The sequence below is a fragment of the Rattus norvegicus genome, chromosome 1 (genome assembly GCF_036323735.1).
Source record: "Rattus norvegicus strain BN/NHsdMcwi chromosome 1, GRCr8, whole genome shotgun sequence".
In the NCBI taxonomy this organism is placed as follows: domain Eukaryota; kingdom Metazoa; phylum Chordata; class Mammalia; order Rodentia; family Muridae; genus Rattus; species Rattus norvegicus.
The window spans coordinates 86,718,561-86,733,943 of NC_086019.1; the positions used below are offsets into that span (position 1 = coordinate 86,718,561).

At 51.8% G+C, this 15,383-nt stretch overlaps 1 protein-coding gene across 1 annotated transcript; it reads right to left on the reverse strand.

Moving 5' to 3' along the window:
• Nucleotides 1–200: 200 nt before the first annotated feature.
• On the reverse strand, nucleotides 201–7,309 carry Calm3 (calmodulin 3). Its single transcript, NM_012518.3, has 6 exons — nucleotides 7,297–7,309; nucleotides 3,264–3,294; nucleotides 926–1,069; nucleotides 732–838; nucleotides 458–593; nucleotides 201–368 (listed from the first exon to the last, which is right to left on the reverse strand). The coding sequence occupies exons 1-6, from the start codon at nucleotides 7,297–7,299 to the stop codon at nucleotides 340–342; spliced, it is 450 nt and encodes a 149-aa protein (NP_036650.1). The 5' UTR covers nucleotides 7,300–7,309; the 3' UTR covers nucleotides 201–339.
• Nucleotides 7,310–15,383: the final 8,074 nt, after the last annotated feature.

The window sequence follows — 15,383 nt, forward strand, 5'->3', positions numbered from 1 at the left end:
ACAAAAGGAAGCAAACCAAAAACAGAGGAGAGCCATCCGGGCTGCAGGAGGAGGGCAGAGGCTCCCCAGGGCAGGGCAATGGGGTTCACCTTGTGAATGCATCAGGCCTGGAGACTGGGAATGGAGGGGGAAGGCCAAAGGAAGCAATGAGGGCATGGAGGGACAGTCAGGAGGAAGGAGAAAGAGCAGTCATGCAGCTTGGGACAAATCTTTTGTTGCTTTATCAGATTCTCAGTCAATCAATTGGCGTTTGCTAGAACCGGGTACGCAGGGGAGTGTTGAAGAGAGGAGAGCGCAAGAAGAGATCAGGAGAACGGGCATGGCCAGCTGCCCGGGCCTTCACTTCGCAGTCATCATCTGTACAAACTCTGCCAAGAGATAACAAACGGGGTTGAGTCCTGCACACGCCGAGCCCCACCGTCCCCTCAGCATGGAAGGTGTGCCCAACACAACACACCTTCATAATTGACCTGGCCGTCTCCATCAATGTCCGCCTCTCGGATCATCTCATCCACTTCCTCATCAGTCAGCTTCTCCCCCAGGTTCGTCATGACGTGACGCAGCTCAGCAGCACTGATGTAGCCATTCCCATCCTGGGGTTTGGGGATAAAGGCTTGTCACTGAGGCTCCTCTGTCATCCGTCAACTGCCACCTCCCTCCCCATACTGGGTGAAGGGATTCTGAAAGGGCAGGGGGTATGGGGGGCGTCTGTCATAGGGCTGACTGCTTACCTTGTCAAAGACACGGAAGGCCTCTCGTATCTCCTCCTCGCTGTCTGTATCCTTCATCTTTCTGGCCATCATGGTCAGGAACTCTGGGAAGTCAATGGTCCCATTGCCTAGCAGAGGGGAAAGGAGGAGGCAGGGGTCACCTGGAGCCCTCTAGAAGGGCTTTGGGGTCACTGAGTCAGTGGGAACACACTCACCATCAGCATCCACCTCATTGATCATGTCCTGCAGTTCCGCCTCAGTGGGGTTTTGCCCCAGCGATCTCATCACAGTCCCCAGCTCCTTGGTGGTAATGGTGCCATCTCCATCCTTGTCAAAGAGGGAGAAGGCTTCCTTGAACTCTGGGGAAGGGAAGGAACATGGCAGGTTAGAGCCCCTTTCCTGCAGTGCTGCTCTGTCGCTCTCCACTCTGTAGCACAAGAAGCTGATCATCTCCTCTGCCCATCGAGCTGAGTGATGCAGCCTGACAGCTCCCTCCTCGGACTCATTTCTTCTTGGTCTCTGGCTTGGGCCTCTCTCAAATGATGATACACTGGACCAAAGTTATGGAGTGGGTAAGTCTCAAGACGATTCTTTTTTTTTTTTGGTTCTTTTTTTCGGAGCTGGGGACCGAACCCAGGGCCTTGCGCTTCCTAGGTAAGCGCTCTACCACTGAGCTAAATCCCCAGCTCCGAAGACGATTCTTCATCTGAAGTTCACCAGCCAAGGTCAACTGGCAGGAGGGAAAGGGGAGGCTGCAGAGGCTTCTGGCCAGCCTCAAAAGGAATTATGGCGTTGAATTCCTTCTGTTGGGCACTGCCAGCCCAGTCCCCAGCTGTGGGCGCTACCAGCTTCCTGGGGAGGAGCCAAGCCTGTGGGGGCAGTGACGTGTGGGGTGGTCTGCAGCAGGGCTTGGCTAATGGGCAGTGTGGGGAGAGGCATGGGATGCAAAGGGGATGGCTGTCAGGCCAGAAGGATAGGGAGCGTGGTGCCGTGTAGGAAGGCCGCAGCTGGGCCGCATCAGGAGAGGGGAGAGAAGCATGTGGCTCCTGCCCTCCCACTGGGCCCACTTTGGCACCCAGAGCTCCCCACCCCCAAAGTCTCTGAGAGCAGATGTCTTACAGCCTGTTCCCAGAGGGTGTGGGCTAGGGGTGGTGACGGAGGGGAGTGGTGGACGTTTTGCTAATGGGCACAGGGTGAAAAGTGAGGTGTGTATTTGTGTTTACAGGACAGCCAGATTGGGGATGGCAGGTGAGTTGGGAGGAAAGGACACACACTGCTGGGCAGCTGTGACCTGAGCTATTGGGCTCTGGGGAAATAGTCCAAGTCTCCTAGGGGATGCTGTCACCTCCCTGTGCTGAGACCTGGCTGCAGGGGGGGAGGGGGAAGTACCAGTTGAGAGTGAGTCATGTGACCCATGATACCATGACCAACAAATAGACAAGCTTTTCTTGGTGGGTCTCTACCTGCTTAGTGTCAAAGTGTGACTCTGAGAAAGCAGGTACTTGTATAGCACCCAGGTCACAGAGCAGGCAAAGCTATGGGCAGAGACCTTTTCTCTCACTTTGGCCTCTGGTCAGCTCTGTAGCAACCCACTGTTAGGAGACAGATACAGCAGGAGTGGCCCCAGGCCTCTGGTAGCACAGGCTGCGGAGGGGCAAAAGCACAGAAACATAGCCCATGGCTCCATCAGCCCTGTAGCCAGTCTTCCAGGAGCTTGGGTGGGGGGCAGAGCTACAAAAGTCACAGAGGGTCTAGGGAATTTCTTTTAGCTCACGGGAGGTGTGTGCTTATTGTTTATGCCGAAAGGATTTATGGCGCACCTACTATGCACCAGGCATTGAAGATATGGCAGCAATCAACAAAACCAAGTCCTGTGCTCTAGGAACTGATTCCTGGTGCCAGGCAACAACAGAAAAACTGGAACGCCTGTGGCCCATCAGACGCGCCCCCACAGGCAGTGAGGGAGGGAGGGAGGGAGGGAGGGAAAGGGGCTGCCAGCTTGAGTTGGGGTCAGGGTAGCTGAGCTCTGGTAGAAGGAAGCAAGTGAGCAAGTAGAGAGGGTTGTGGCCAGCCATCTTCTGGGGGTACACAACGGTGGCCAGCCTACTGTAAGAGAGGCGGTGGGCACCTTCTCAGTCTGGCTGGAACGGGGCACGGGGGTGGGGGAGGGCGACAACTGGATAGGTCCTGCAATAAGAGATCCACTTCAAGGCCCCAAGTGAGCTATACTGAGGGAGGGCAGACAGCCCCTGCAGAGCCTGGCTAAGGTCTGTGGCAGGGCTATGGGGTAGGTGTGGCAGTTCCTGGCTAAGCTCTTCTCCACACACATACCAACATGCAAGCCACAGACCTGGCCTGAGGTGACATGGACATACATGATGGACACACATTTTTTTTTCTTTTTTTTTTTTCGGGGCTGGGGACCGAACCCAGGACCTTGCGCTTCCTAGGCAAGCGCTCTACCACTGAGCCAAATCCCCAACCCCATGGACACACATTTCATGAGGTGCAGGGGCTAGTTAAGATCTGGCTTGGGACAGAGTACAAACTCACCTGCAATCTGTTCTTCGGTCAGCTGGTCAGCCTGGAAAAGGAGGGAGAGTAAGTCACTGGGCCAACCTATCCACCCACCCTGAATGCGGCCTCCGCCCCCTGCCCAACCCCCTTTGCCAAGGCCAGCTTCCTAAAGCATTCCTGCTAAGCAAGGGAGGATCATGTCAGAGTCAGGGCCTGGGCTAGCTGGGCCTCACTGGCACCACGGGCCTGGCAGGTGCAGGCTGGGGAAGCATCTAGAGCTGCTCCGGTTCGACCTAGACACAGTGCGTGTGGTGCTGAGGTTTCACTCTGGGAGCCCCAGAGGCTGAGGCAAGAAGCCGCTGCCCTAGAGGCCTCATCAAGCACTCTAGAAGGCTCCAAAACAAACAGGCCAGCCGCTGGGTAGGGCAGAGGGAAGCCTTCTGGGGCTGTCTTTGCTAGTTTCTCTGTCACCTATTTGGGGGAACTAGGTCCAGGCAGTGTGGCTCCAAATGGCAAGATCTCTTCTAGTTGGTGTCTCTAAGTTGCTCCTTAGAGAACCCTGGTCAGGCAGGAGACGACTCTGCCCACTTATATGCAGGGCAGGTGCAGCACACTGTTCTATTCTGTGACTTTTGGACAAGAGGACCAAGTGGCAGGGAGGGGACTGCAGCAGGCAGCAATGGTGGCAAAGAACTGAAATCTGCTTGGGCTTCGCCTTTCCAGATTCAGCACTGCAGTTTTTAACCCTTTTTAGTCTGGGTTACTTGAGGCCTGGCCAGCCATGCAGACAGTCCTACTACATCTAGGGTTTCCTGGAGGAGACACAGCTCTCAGCTTTTCCTTTACTGGAGCCCTGGTTATCTTGGGGTGTGGAGGTCCTAGAGGGAGGGGCGAAACGGGAGCTGCATCCAAACTTCAAGCTTTGAACAGTTAATAAGGCCAGTTTTCTTTGTGTGTGTACCCCCCCCCAATCTCCTCTGTCTTGGGGTCACTGTAGTCCAGATGATGCTTCCTTCCTTTCCCCATGAGGGGAAGGGGTACCATGGCCACAGTGGGATCCTGGCCTGAGCTTGGGAGTCCCAGAAATGGAAGTGAACTATGGCAGCTCCATGGTGCATCATTGTACGAAGGCTCTGGAAGTCCCAGCAGAGGTGGCAAACTATCACCTGCCCCCACCCCTTGAGCTGGTCTTAAAGACCTCACTCTCCCCCATTCTATATCCATAAAGGATGCAATGGGAGGGGCAGGGGTATCATCTAATGTAGAGGAAGAGGAACTAGAGACTAGAGACCAAGCCCCGAACAGGCAGTACCGGAGGAGAATCAAGTGATGAGGACAGATGGGAGGAGGTGCCTGCAGAGGGGGTGGGGTGGGGAGAAGGAAGATGTAAAGAAAGAAATGGTAAAGGCCAAATGGGTGGGTCGTCTTCTGCATAGCTATCAAAGATGGCTCAGAGCGGTGGGCTTCCTAACACTAACCTGGTGGCCTGAGCCTGAGGGCCGGTGAAGGCAACCAGGCCCACCTCTTGGTTCTGACACCTGAGGACACTGCTGCTGGCTGCTTCCAGCAAGTGAGAAGAGAATGGGCTTCTGGTTACCGAGGCCAGCCTGTGCTGGGGGAGGGGAGGAAGGAGCGGGAGGAGCAGTGGGGAGGACGGCTATGGAGCCCATCTGCTTCTCATTCTCTTCCACGGGCCTAGGCTAGGAAAAGTCGGCCCACTCAGGGACCTTCCCATCACACAGTGATGTCTGCAAGAAGCCCTGTTCCCTTTCCCTCTCGGTGACAATAACCGGCGGTAGGGGCAAGGAGGCCAGGCAGGCTGCGGAATGGCCAAGGCAGGCTCTGGAGGCCGCTCTGTGCCATCTCTCCCCAAAGAGCTGGGAGCTGCAGAGGCACTGTCACGGGTGCTGCAAATAGGCGTGGCTCTGGCTCTACAAGGGCCTGTCAGACACTCTCCCCAGCATCCAGGAGCCCTTCCCCTGTTCACCAAGGAAAGGCCGCAGAGACCACGGTGGGGCTGCTGGCCTGGAAAACGGATGGCCCAGGCAGCAAGACCAGCTCACTGGTGGCCTTCCCAGACTAGACTGTTAGCCTTCACCACACAGTAAGCCGCATGCCTCCAGGTCTCTGAACCTTCACCTCAGGGTCCAGAGAGGGGCTGGGCAGAAAAAATCAGCTTGAGGTGAGGAGGGAAGAGGGAATTATTTCTCTGTTTTGCCCCAGCCCCCAGCAGGTGCCAGAAAGCAGTGTCAAATGAGCTCAGAAACCAAGGCCAGGGCCCCTCACCCAGGGCCAAGGAGGAGCCAGAGCTCAGGCCAAAGTCCAAGGCCGGTTACCAGGGGCTGACTCTTCCCTCCACGCCTTGCTGAATACGAACAGGAAGAGAAAACCTGCTCAGGGCCAAAGCTGAGACCCTCCTTTGGAGGTGGGGAGTGGGGATGCTGGCAGCTGCCCAAGCTGCAGGGCCCCTTTAGCAAGGTTCTGCTGGGGGGAAATGGGGTGGTGGCAAGAAGAGCCCTCAGGTCTGTGTCAGCAGTATGAGATCTGATACACGGTGGCGGCTGCCTGTCCTCCCCAGCTTTGCCAGGGAGGGTGGTGCACGAGGTTCCCAGCCTCAGCCTGGGGAGGGGGGGCTGGGGGTGTTGTGGGTGGCAGGACCAGGGAGAAGTAATCTGCTATTTTGCTTCTAGAAGCTTTAACTGTGGAAGCTGGGGAAGAGGCATGGAAAGGACAAGTGGCCCTAGAGTCAATGACAGGGTCCTCAGAGGTCTTCTCTGACAAGCACTGCAGCCCCCACCCTGAGGGATGTAACTGGGCGTCTGTCACTGACACCACACTGTACTGCATTGCACTGTCATTTGGCACAGTGAGGAGAAGCAGGTGCATGAAGCTGGAGGAGAAAGGCAGTCCTCCTGATCTAGAAGGGACAATGAGGGGGCCAGGCTTCCTGGCTTAAGCAAGAGAGCTCACTTGATGCACCCCAAACTTTGACCCCACTCTGATTTCATGCAGCTTCAGTGCGCAATAGGGACCTGAACAACTCCGCCCACCTGCTCCCACTGCCTCGGTGCCTTGAGCCTGGCCCAGCCCCATTCTTCCCAAGGAGAGGGGACCACACGTCTGACTACTCCTTTAGGTTTTCTGCTGCAGCCCATTGCCAAGCCCGACTCACCAGTCTTTGTGTCAGGACCTTTCCCCGGAGACACCCACCTCTAAACCTAGTCCTACCTCAGCTAACATCCATTGTCTCCTACACTTCTCTAGAGGCCTGTCCAACCTCACCCCTACCACCCAAACTCAAGTCCTCCCCCATCCCTCACCTTGGAAACCCCGTTTTCTCTGACCCAAACAAAACACGCCTTACCAACCCAACCTCTCTAGTGCAACAACCCAAACAACAGAACCCTTCTTAGCTACCCCCAACCAAGTTCTCCACAAGGGTCCCTGGTTCCCCCCCACTACCTGTGATTACATTCCCATTCCTTTAAGACATTTCTATGAACCCCCCCCAACTCTCCTCAGTCCCCCCCTGGCTCCTCACAGGCTGCAAGAGCATCTTCTAGCCTCTGATGCCACCCACCTCGGGCTCCTCCTTACCTCAGCCTGCACCTGACCCTCCTCCTCGTCAATGCTTGTCCTTGGAGACCCCTCCCCCACCGGGGTCTAGTGTGCAGAAGTGACCCAGGATCCCCATCTATCCTCTCTGCAGAACACTCCCTAGGGACCGATCGGTCTCCTTCTCACACTCAGGCTCTGCTACCCCAAAGTCTTCATCGCCGGCGTTTCCCATTTCCTCCTCCCGGGTATCGGGTGGATGTGATTCTAAGACGAATCGCCCCGTGAGGGATCCGAATGCTGCCTGGGGGGTGGGGGGGTGGGGATGTCCTGGTGCTCTCCATTTGAAGCCTCAGACTGTCTGTTTGGGGGTCCTACCAATTCCATCTGCAGCTAAAACCGCTTCTAGAAGTCCCAAGGGCCGCATGGGAGGTCCCGAGGAACCCGGCCTCTCCCTCCCAGGGTTCGCTCGCCATCTCCGGGGTCTCTACCCGACTTCGGCCGCCTCACTCACCATGGCGAGGCACCGGTATCCGGAGCTCGGGGATCGAGGTTACTCTGGCGGCGGCAGCAGCTGCAGCAGCTCGAGCTCTGCCGCGCGTCCGCGCCTCCACACTCTTTGCCCGCAGCGCGCGCCGCCGCCACCGCCGCCCGCCCCAACGGTCCCTCAACGGCCGCCGCGCGCGCCCCGCCTCGCCTGGCCCCGCCCCAGCTGGCTCGCGCGCTCCCGCTGCACTGCGGCTTCCTACGGATCCCTCCGCGTCAGGACCCTGAGGTTCGCCCCCTTCCACAGAGCCCGGCGAAGCTGCTGCCGGGCACGCGCACGCGCACGCGCGTTCCCCGCTGCGAGGACTACTTTCCGTCTCGGCGCTCTCGGTCCCTGGCGTTCGCTCCGCTTTCCTCTCTGGCGGAAGGGCACCGGTTGACGGGGAGTGACGCGTCCCTGTGTGAGCCACGCCGCTATTGGACCCGCCTCGTGGCGGAAATGAGAACGCAACTCCGATTGGTCCGGCCTTCCCTGCAATGCGTCAAACTGGGGCGAGCCACCGCACGGTGTGTGTGGGGGGCAGCACGACCTGTGTGGCTTTGTAGAGCCTCAGGGAATAAAGAGGCGAAGACGGAAACAGAGTGGATGTTGGAGATGCGAAGACCTTGTCTCTGTGGCTCGGAAGTAGCAAAAGGTATGGAGGAAAGCAGAAGGACTTTCTTCTCTCTCCCCTTGAGCAGGTTCAAGATGGTTTAATCCAAAATCTGGGAGTCTGGTTTGGCCCGACTCTTCACAGTGGCCGGCTCTTCAAGGTTCCGCTCATCTCCTGAAGGTTCCACCCCTTGCTCATAAAATTCTCTGGGATGGCTGAGCGGGTGAAGGCGCTTGCAGGCAAGCTAGATAGTGTGAGTTCGATCACCCGGACTCACGTGGTGGCAGGAAAAACAGACTTCCACAAGTAGTTGTCCTCTGACTTAAACATGCGCACTGAATAAAGAAGTGTAAATAAACAAACACAAAATTAAAACATGCATAACAACAGCTTGTGGGAATCTCGACTTGGCTCTTGATCTCGGGGTCTGTATCCAGGACACCCTCTGGATACAGAACGTTCTTTTCTTTCATTCATTCATTCATTCATTCATTCATTCATTCATCTAATAAACATGAAATTTGGGCACCGCTGTTTGACAGGTTTGGTGCTTGGTATCCCCAGATATCATACTTCTCAGTCACTCTCTTTTCTAGACAGTGTGACTCACTTCTTATTCTAGGGGTTCCAAGCCCTAGAAAGAAAAAGAACGTTTGCTAAGGGTACCTGAGACTACTGTATTGTATACCACAGTGTATATACTGTACACTCTGTACACTAATGTACAGAGCCCTCATATAGGATGGGAGCTGGCATTTCTTCCTTTTTTTTTTTTTTTTTTGGACTGGGTAGTCCTGGCTGTCCTGAAGCTCCCTTGGTAGACCAGGCTGGACTCCAACTCAAAGATCCATCAGCCTCTGCCTTCCAAATGCTGGGATCCCAGGCAAGAACTGACGTTCTCCACCATGACTGACAGAGGAGGGGTGGGGGGGGTGGGGAGAGAGAGAGAGCAGAGAGAGAGAGAGAGAGAGAGAGAGAGAGAGAGAGAGAGAGAGAGAGAGATTAATTCAACTAGGCTAATCATGATGCCCATCCAGAACAGGATGTAGGCTGAACTAATGAGAGACCTTCCCTGGGTTTTTGACTCTGGAGCTTCTAGGGTCAGAAAACGTTTTCATGGTTGTTGTGAGGGGGAGAACATAGTCTTTCTGTAGATGCTGCCTGTGGACATCTCTTAAATCTGTTCTCATCTCAGGAAAGAAACCGTCTAGAGCAGAAGGAAATAAGACTGGCAGGGCAGAGGTAGAGAGGAGGAAGGATCTTGTTGACATTGGTTTAAACTGCAGCCTGTAATGTGAAAAATTACAGCACACGGCAGTGATTCTCAACCTATGGGTCATGGCCCTCCTGTGGGTCACTTATTGGACATTTACATAATGATTCGTAGCAGTGGCAAAATTACACCTTTGAAGTAGCAATGAAATAATTTTTTAAAAGATTTTTATTTATTTATTATGTAATAGTGTTTTGCCTGTGTGCATGCCTGCAAGCCAGAAGAGGGCATCGGATCCCATTACAGATGGTTCTGAGCCACCCTGTGGTTGCTGGGAATTGAACTCAGGACCTCTGGAAGAGCAGTCAGCGCTCTTAACCGCTAAGCCATCTCTCCAGCCCACAATGAACTAATTCTGTGGTTGGGATTCCCCACAACACGAGGAACTGTATTTATATGGTTGAAGCATTAGGAAGTTGAGAACCACAGACTCAGGACATTAAAATGTGTTCTCTCTTTTTGGAGTCAGGGTATCTTAGTTTGGTTTCTATTTCTGTAATAGAGGCCGTGTCCAAGAGCAGCTTGGGAAGAAAGGGTTTATTTAGCTCACAGGCTACAGTTCTTGAAGGGAAGGCAAGGAAGGCGCTCAGGGCAGGAACCAGGAGGCAAGAACTGAAGCAGAGGCCATAGAAGACGCCTGCTGCCTGCCTTGCTCCTCATGGCTTGCTCCACCTGACTTCTTATATCATTCAGAACCACCTGCCCAGAGGTGGCATCCCAAATAGATCATCAATCAAGGAGACTCCCCAAAAGCTTGCTCACAGGTCAAACTTAAAAGGGAATTTTCTCAATTGAAGTTCCCTTTTCTCAGATGAATCTAGCTTGGGTCAAGTTACCATAAAACTAACCTGTACACAGGGTCTTACTATGTAGCCCAGGTTAATCTTTTTTTTTTTTTAAGATTTATTTATTTATTATATAAGTACACTGTAGCTGTCTTCAGACACACCAGAAGAGGGCATCAGATCTCTTTACAGATGGTTGTAAGCCACCATGTGGTTGCTGGGAATTGAACTCAGGACCTCTGGAAGAGCTGTCAGTGCTCTTAACCACTGAGCCATCTCTCCAGCCCCTGGGCTAATCTTGATTCTTCTGCCTCAGCTTCTTCATTGTTAAGATTGCAAGTGTATAGCTCTTTTTTTTTTTTGGACCCAGTCTCAAGTATCCCAGGCTAGCCTCGAACTCGTAACATACCAAGGATGATCTTGGTCCTCTTCCCCTTCTGCCTCCACTAGATGTATGCTAAGATTGCAGGTGTGCCACTACCATGGCAGGTTTCATCAGTTCTAGGACTGAGCTCAGGACCCTCTGCCAAGGCAGTCACACCCCAGCTAAGCGGGAATTCAAGCAGTGCCCTGAGCTGCCAGTCTTTGGAAGACATTATAAGGGATCCCAGGGGCAGCACACATTGTATTTCTCTCTGCTATTCTGTTCTTCTGTCTTCCAGAATAGTTGCTGGTTTTGCTAGCTGTGTTGTCACTCAGAATAAGAGCAGCATTTCCGAATGACCTTCCAGTTAGGTGTGCTTGCTTTACTAAATTCTACCGAAGAAGCTACGTGGAAATTATATATTCAATTTCAGGGCTATACTTTTAAAAGGGAGTGTGCTAGGTTTTTGTTTGTTTGGTTTTTGGTTTTTGAGACAGGGTTTCTCTGGAGCTCTGGCTGTCCTGGAGCTCACTTCTGGACCAGACTGGCCTCAAATTTACAGATCCACCTGCCTCTGCCTCCTGAGTGCTGGAATTAAAGGTGTACACCACCATACCTGCCTTTGTATTGTTTTGAGACAAGAAGATTGAAAATCTGATGCCATCTGGGTTGTATAGCATGACCTGTGTCAAAGGGAAGTTTGTTCCTTTCTTTTTCTCTTTGTTTCTTTGTTTCTTTCTATGTCTGTGGCTGTTTTGCCTACAGTATCTCTTCGGACAACATTCATGCCTGGTACCTGAGGTGGCCAGAAGAGGGTGCTTTGGATCCCCTAGAACTGGAGTTACTGATGTTTATGAGCTGGCGTGTGGGTGCTGGGAATTGAACCCAGGTCCTCAAGAAGACCAGCCAGTGCTCTTAACCACTAAGTCATCTCTCCATCCCCCAAAAGAAGTATCTTTCTTTTTTTTTTTTTGTTTAAGATTTATTTATTTATTCCATGTGTGTGAGTACACTGTCACTGTCCTCAGACACACCAGAAGAGGGCATCAGATCCCATTACAGATGGTTGTGAACCACCATGTGGTTGCTGGGAATTGAACTCAGGACCTCTGGAAGAGCAGCCAGTACTCTTAACTGGTGAGCCATCTCTCCAGCCCCTGGAAATTTCTTTACGTAAATACCACAGCCCATTATTTCTTTCTTTAAAAGCTTTCTTCCTTCCTTCCTTCTTTCCTTCCTTCCTTCCTTCCTTCCTTCCTTCCTTCGTGTGTACATATCCGTGTGAGTATATGTGCAGCTGTGTGCGAGTGTGTGAACACCTGTGTTCCTTGAAGAGCCCGGAAGAGGGTGTTAGTGTCCACACACTCTGTCTATTCCTTTGAGACAGGGTTTTTCCCTGGACCCGGAGCAGGGGGAGCAGGGGTGGGGGTGAACCGTTTTGTTTGTTTTTATATCTCCAAAGCTGGCTCTTTTGTTTTATTGTTGGTTTTGACAGACTCTCACCCAGCCCAGTCTGGCCCTGGACTCACTGTGCTGTTAAGGATTGGCTCAATGCTTGTCCTGTCTCTGGCTACCACGTGTTGAGATCACAGGCACTCGCCAGTGCATCTAGTGCTAGGATGGACTCCAGGCAGTGAACCCTGAGCCAGCGCTCTACCCACCAAGGCTGCCCTCAGGCCCCATCTTTCCTTTTAATCACAGCCTCCTTAGAGGGTATGATGCAACATCCCATTGCTTGGATTTTATTTCCCTAATAACTAATGGTATTGACCCCACTTTGTGTGTGTCCAGGACTTGTCTGCAACCTTCAGAGAAGGTTGACTCAAATCTCTTGATCTTTTAATTTTTAAATTTTTTATTTTTTTACTGATGTGAAGCTTTGGTCAAGCTATTTCCAATAGTATGCATAGGCTGCTACGGGGAATACAAATTATTTATTATTATTTATTTTTATTTTATGTGCATTGGTGTTTGGCCTGCACATATGTCTGTGTGAGGGCGTCAGATCCCCTGGAAGTAGTGTTACAGATAGTTGTGAGCTGCCATGTGGGTGCTGGGAATCGAACCCACATCCTCTGAAAGAGAACCAGTACTCCTAACCACTGAGCCATCCCTCCAGCCCGCAATTGTTTTATTTATTTTATTTTACTTTTTTGTTACTATTTGGATTTTTGAGACAGGGTTTCTCTGTGTAGCCCTGCTGTCCTCTCTGTAGACCAGGCTGGCCGCAAACTCAGAGTGCTGTGGATAAACCACTGCTTGGCCTTTTGCCCATTTAAACATCAGCCTGTCTGTCTTCTGATTGTTGAGTCTTGGTCTTCAAATATTCTGGGCATGGTGGAGCCCACCTTTAGTCCCAGTACTCAGGATGCAGAGGCAGGTGGATCTTGAGTTCCAGGCCAGCCCGGATTACATAGTGGTACCTTGTCTCAAAAACACAACACAACAAAACTAATTCTAAGGAGGCTAAAGCGAGGGCCCAGTGCTTAAGTGCAGATACTGATTTTTCTGTAGGACCCAAGTTCTGTTCCCAGCAGCCACATTGGAGAGTTCACAAGCTCCACAAGCACGTGTACCTCCAGCTTTAAAGTAGCCTTTCTGGAACTCACTCTGTAGACCAGGCTGGCCTCAAACTCAGAGATCCACCTGCCTCTGCCTCCCGAGTGCTGGGATTAAAGGCAGGCTCCACCACCACTGCTAGGTTTAATTAGAGTTTTTTTTTTCATAAAGATTTATTTATTTACTCCATGTATATGAATACACTGTCACTGTCTTCGGACACACCAGAAGCAGGCATCAGATCCCATTACAGATGGCAACCATGTGGTTGCTGGGATTTGAACTCAGGACCTCTGGAAGAGCAGTCAGTGCTCTTAACCACTGAGCCATCTCTCCAGCCCCTTAATTAGAGTTTCTATTGCTGCAATAAAACACTGTGATCAAAAGTAACTTGGGGAGGAAAGGATTTACTTCACTTTATAGCTTATGACCATAAGCTATCACTGAGGAGAGTCAGGGCAGGAACCTGGAGGCAGGAGCGGAGGCAGAGGCCATGGAGGTGCTGCTCACTGCCTTGCTCCTCATGGCCTGCTCAGCCTGCTTCCTTATAGATCCAGGATCACCAGCCTGCGATGGCACTGTTTACAGTGAGCCGTGCCCTCCTGCATCACTCAGCAATCAGGAAAATGCAGCACAGCCGTCTCTACAGGCCAGACTGGTGGGGACATCTTCTCAGTTTCTTCCCTAATGACCCTGACTTGCGTCAGGTTGACATAAAACCAGCTGTCACAGGATCCCATGCCTCTGGCTTGTCTGGACACACACCTGCAGCCACATGCCCATACCTCCTTCACACAGAAATAAAACAAATTTAAAAACACATAATTACGGCATGTTATTGTGTGTATATTCCGTGTGTGTTCTGATAATGACAAGGGAGGCCCTGAGGAGGGCATTGGATGCCCTGGAGCTGGGTCACAGGTGGATAAGTTGCCTAATGTGGGTTCTGGGAATGGAATTGGAGTCCTCTGGAAAAGCAGCAGATGCTTTTAACCACCACACCATTTCTCCAACCATCAATAGATTCTTTTTGCTTGTTTTTGACATAAGGCCTCACTGTGTAGCCCTGGCTGGCCTGGAACTCACAGAGACCCTCCTGCCTGTACCTCTCAAGTGTTTCACAATTTGTTCTTGCTAGGACACTGCCAGTAGAATATGCAAATTAGACATATGCAAATTGATTGTCCTGCAGGGATGCCCTCCATTCTTTCCTTTCTTGCTTTTTTTCCTTCCTGTAACCCATGTTGTCTTTGAATTCATAGCAGTCCTCCTGCCTCAGCCTCCCAAGTGCTAGGATTACAGTCATGAGCCACCAGTCCCAGCCCTGAGAACACTCCCTGCACTGAGTCAGGCTTACACTTAGCCTACCGCCCGTGTCCCTCCCTAAACAGTTGTCAGAGACGACATCTCCCAGCTCTGGTTCACGTCCTTGTTGGCTGTGTGATCTGCATCGGTTTCATGGTCGTCTCCGAACCTTGGTCTCCTTTTCTGTGCAATGGGAACTGCAATATAATTTTTCTTTCAAAAATTATCAGGAGGATTTAGTGATATTTTGTTCTTGGAGCATAGCGTAGGGCCCACTAGCTGTGCATCATGACCGTAGATATCCGGCTGTTGTGTGTCTCTTGTCAACAGATTTGTCTGCGGTGACCCCTGTGAAGTATATGTGTCACCCTTTGGATCTGTCTACACATTCGCTCTACATTAAGTGCTCAGTCAAAGCGATCTGGGTTTCTTTCTTTCTTTCTTTCTTTCTTTCTTTCTTTCTTTTTCTTTAAATCTGTATCTTTTTACTTATGTACTTTCTTATTATTCCACATGACTGGATGTGTGGCCGGGCAGCATAGGCTAACGTGGTGCCTTTGGGGAAGGCATCAGATCCCCTGGGAGTGGAGTTACAGATGGTTATGAGCCATTATAAGGATGCTGGGATTTGAACCTTCGTCCTCTGGTAAAGAAGCCAGTGCTCTTAAGTGCTGAGCCATCGCAGGTTTATATATGAAAATCATCGCTCCTTTTATTCTTGGCTGTGTGATTTCAGGCTGGAGACCTAACTTCTCTGTTAGGACTGCAGTGAGGACAGATGGAGAACCCTCAGGCCACAGGCAAGGCTGGGAATAGACATCCAAGAGCCCTGCAGTTCATTCATATGCCACTAGAGGGCTCTCTGGAGAATAGTCCTACCATCTCTCTGAACTAATTCCTACCCTGGTTGATAGAGCCCTAACCCCCAACTGGGTCAAAGGCACAGGCCTTGGGCTCTAGTCTGTTTGTGGAAAATAGAACCAATGATCCCCTTCTGATTTTGTGGGAGAAAACTTAACAAGCAGGTCTTCCTTTTAACAGCATCGGAGGGAATGGCTATCACCATGGCAACAGATGAAGGCAGACAGCCAGTTAAAACCATCCGCTGATTCAGGGTGGTGATTGGTTTCAGAATATAGTAACATTTTGTGCTAGAACTTCACAAGACTCCTTTCA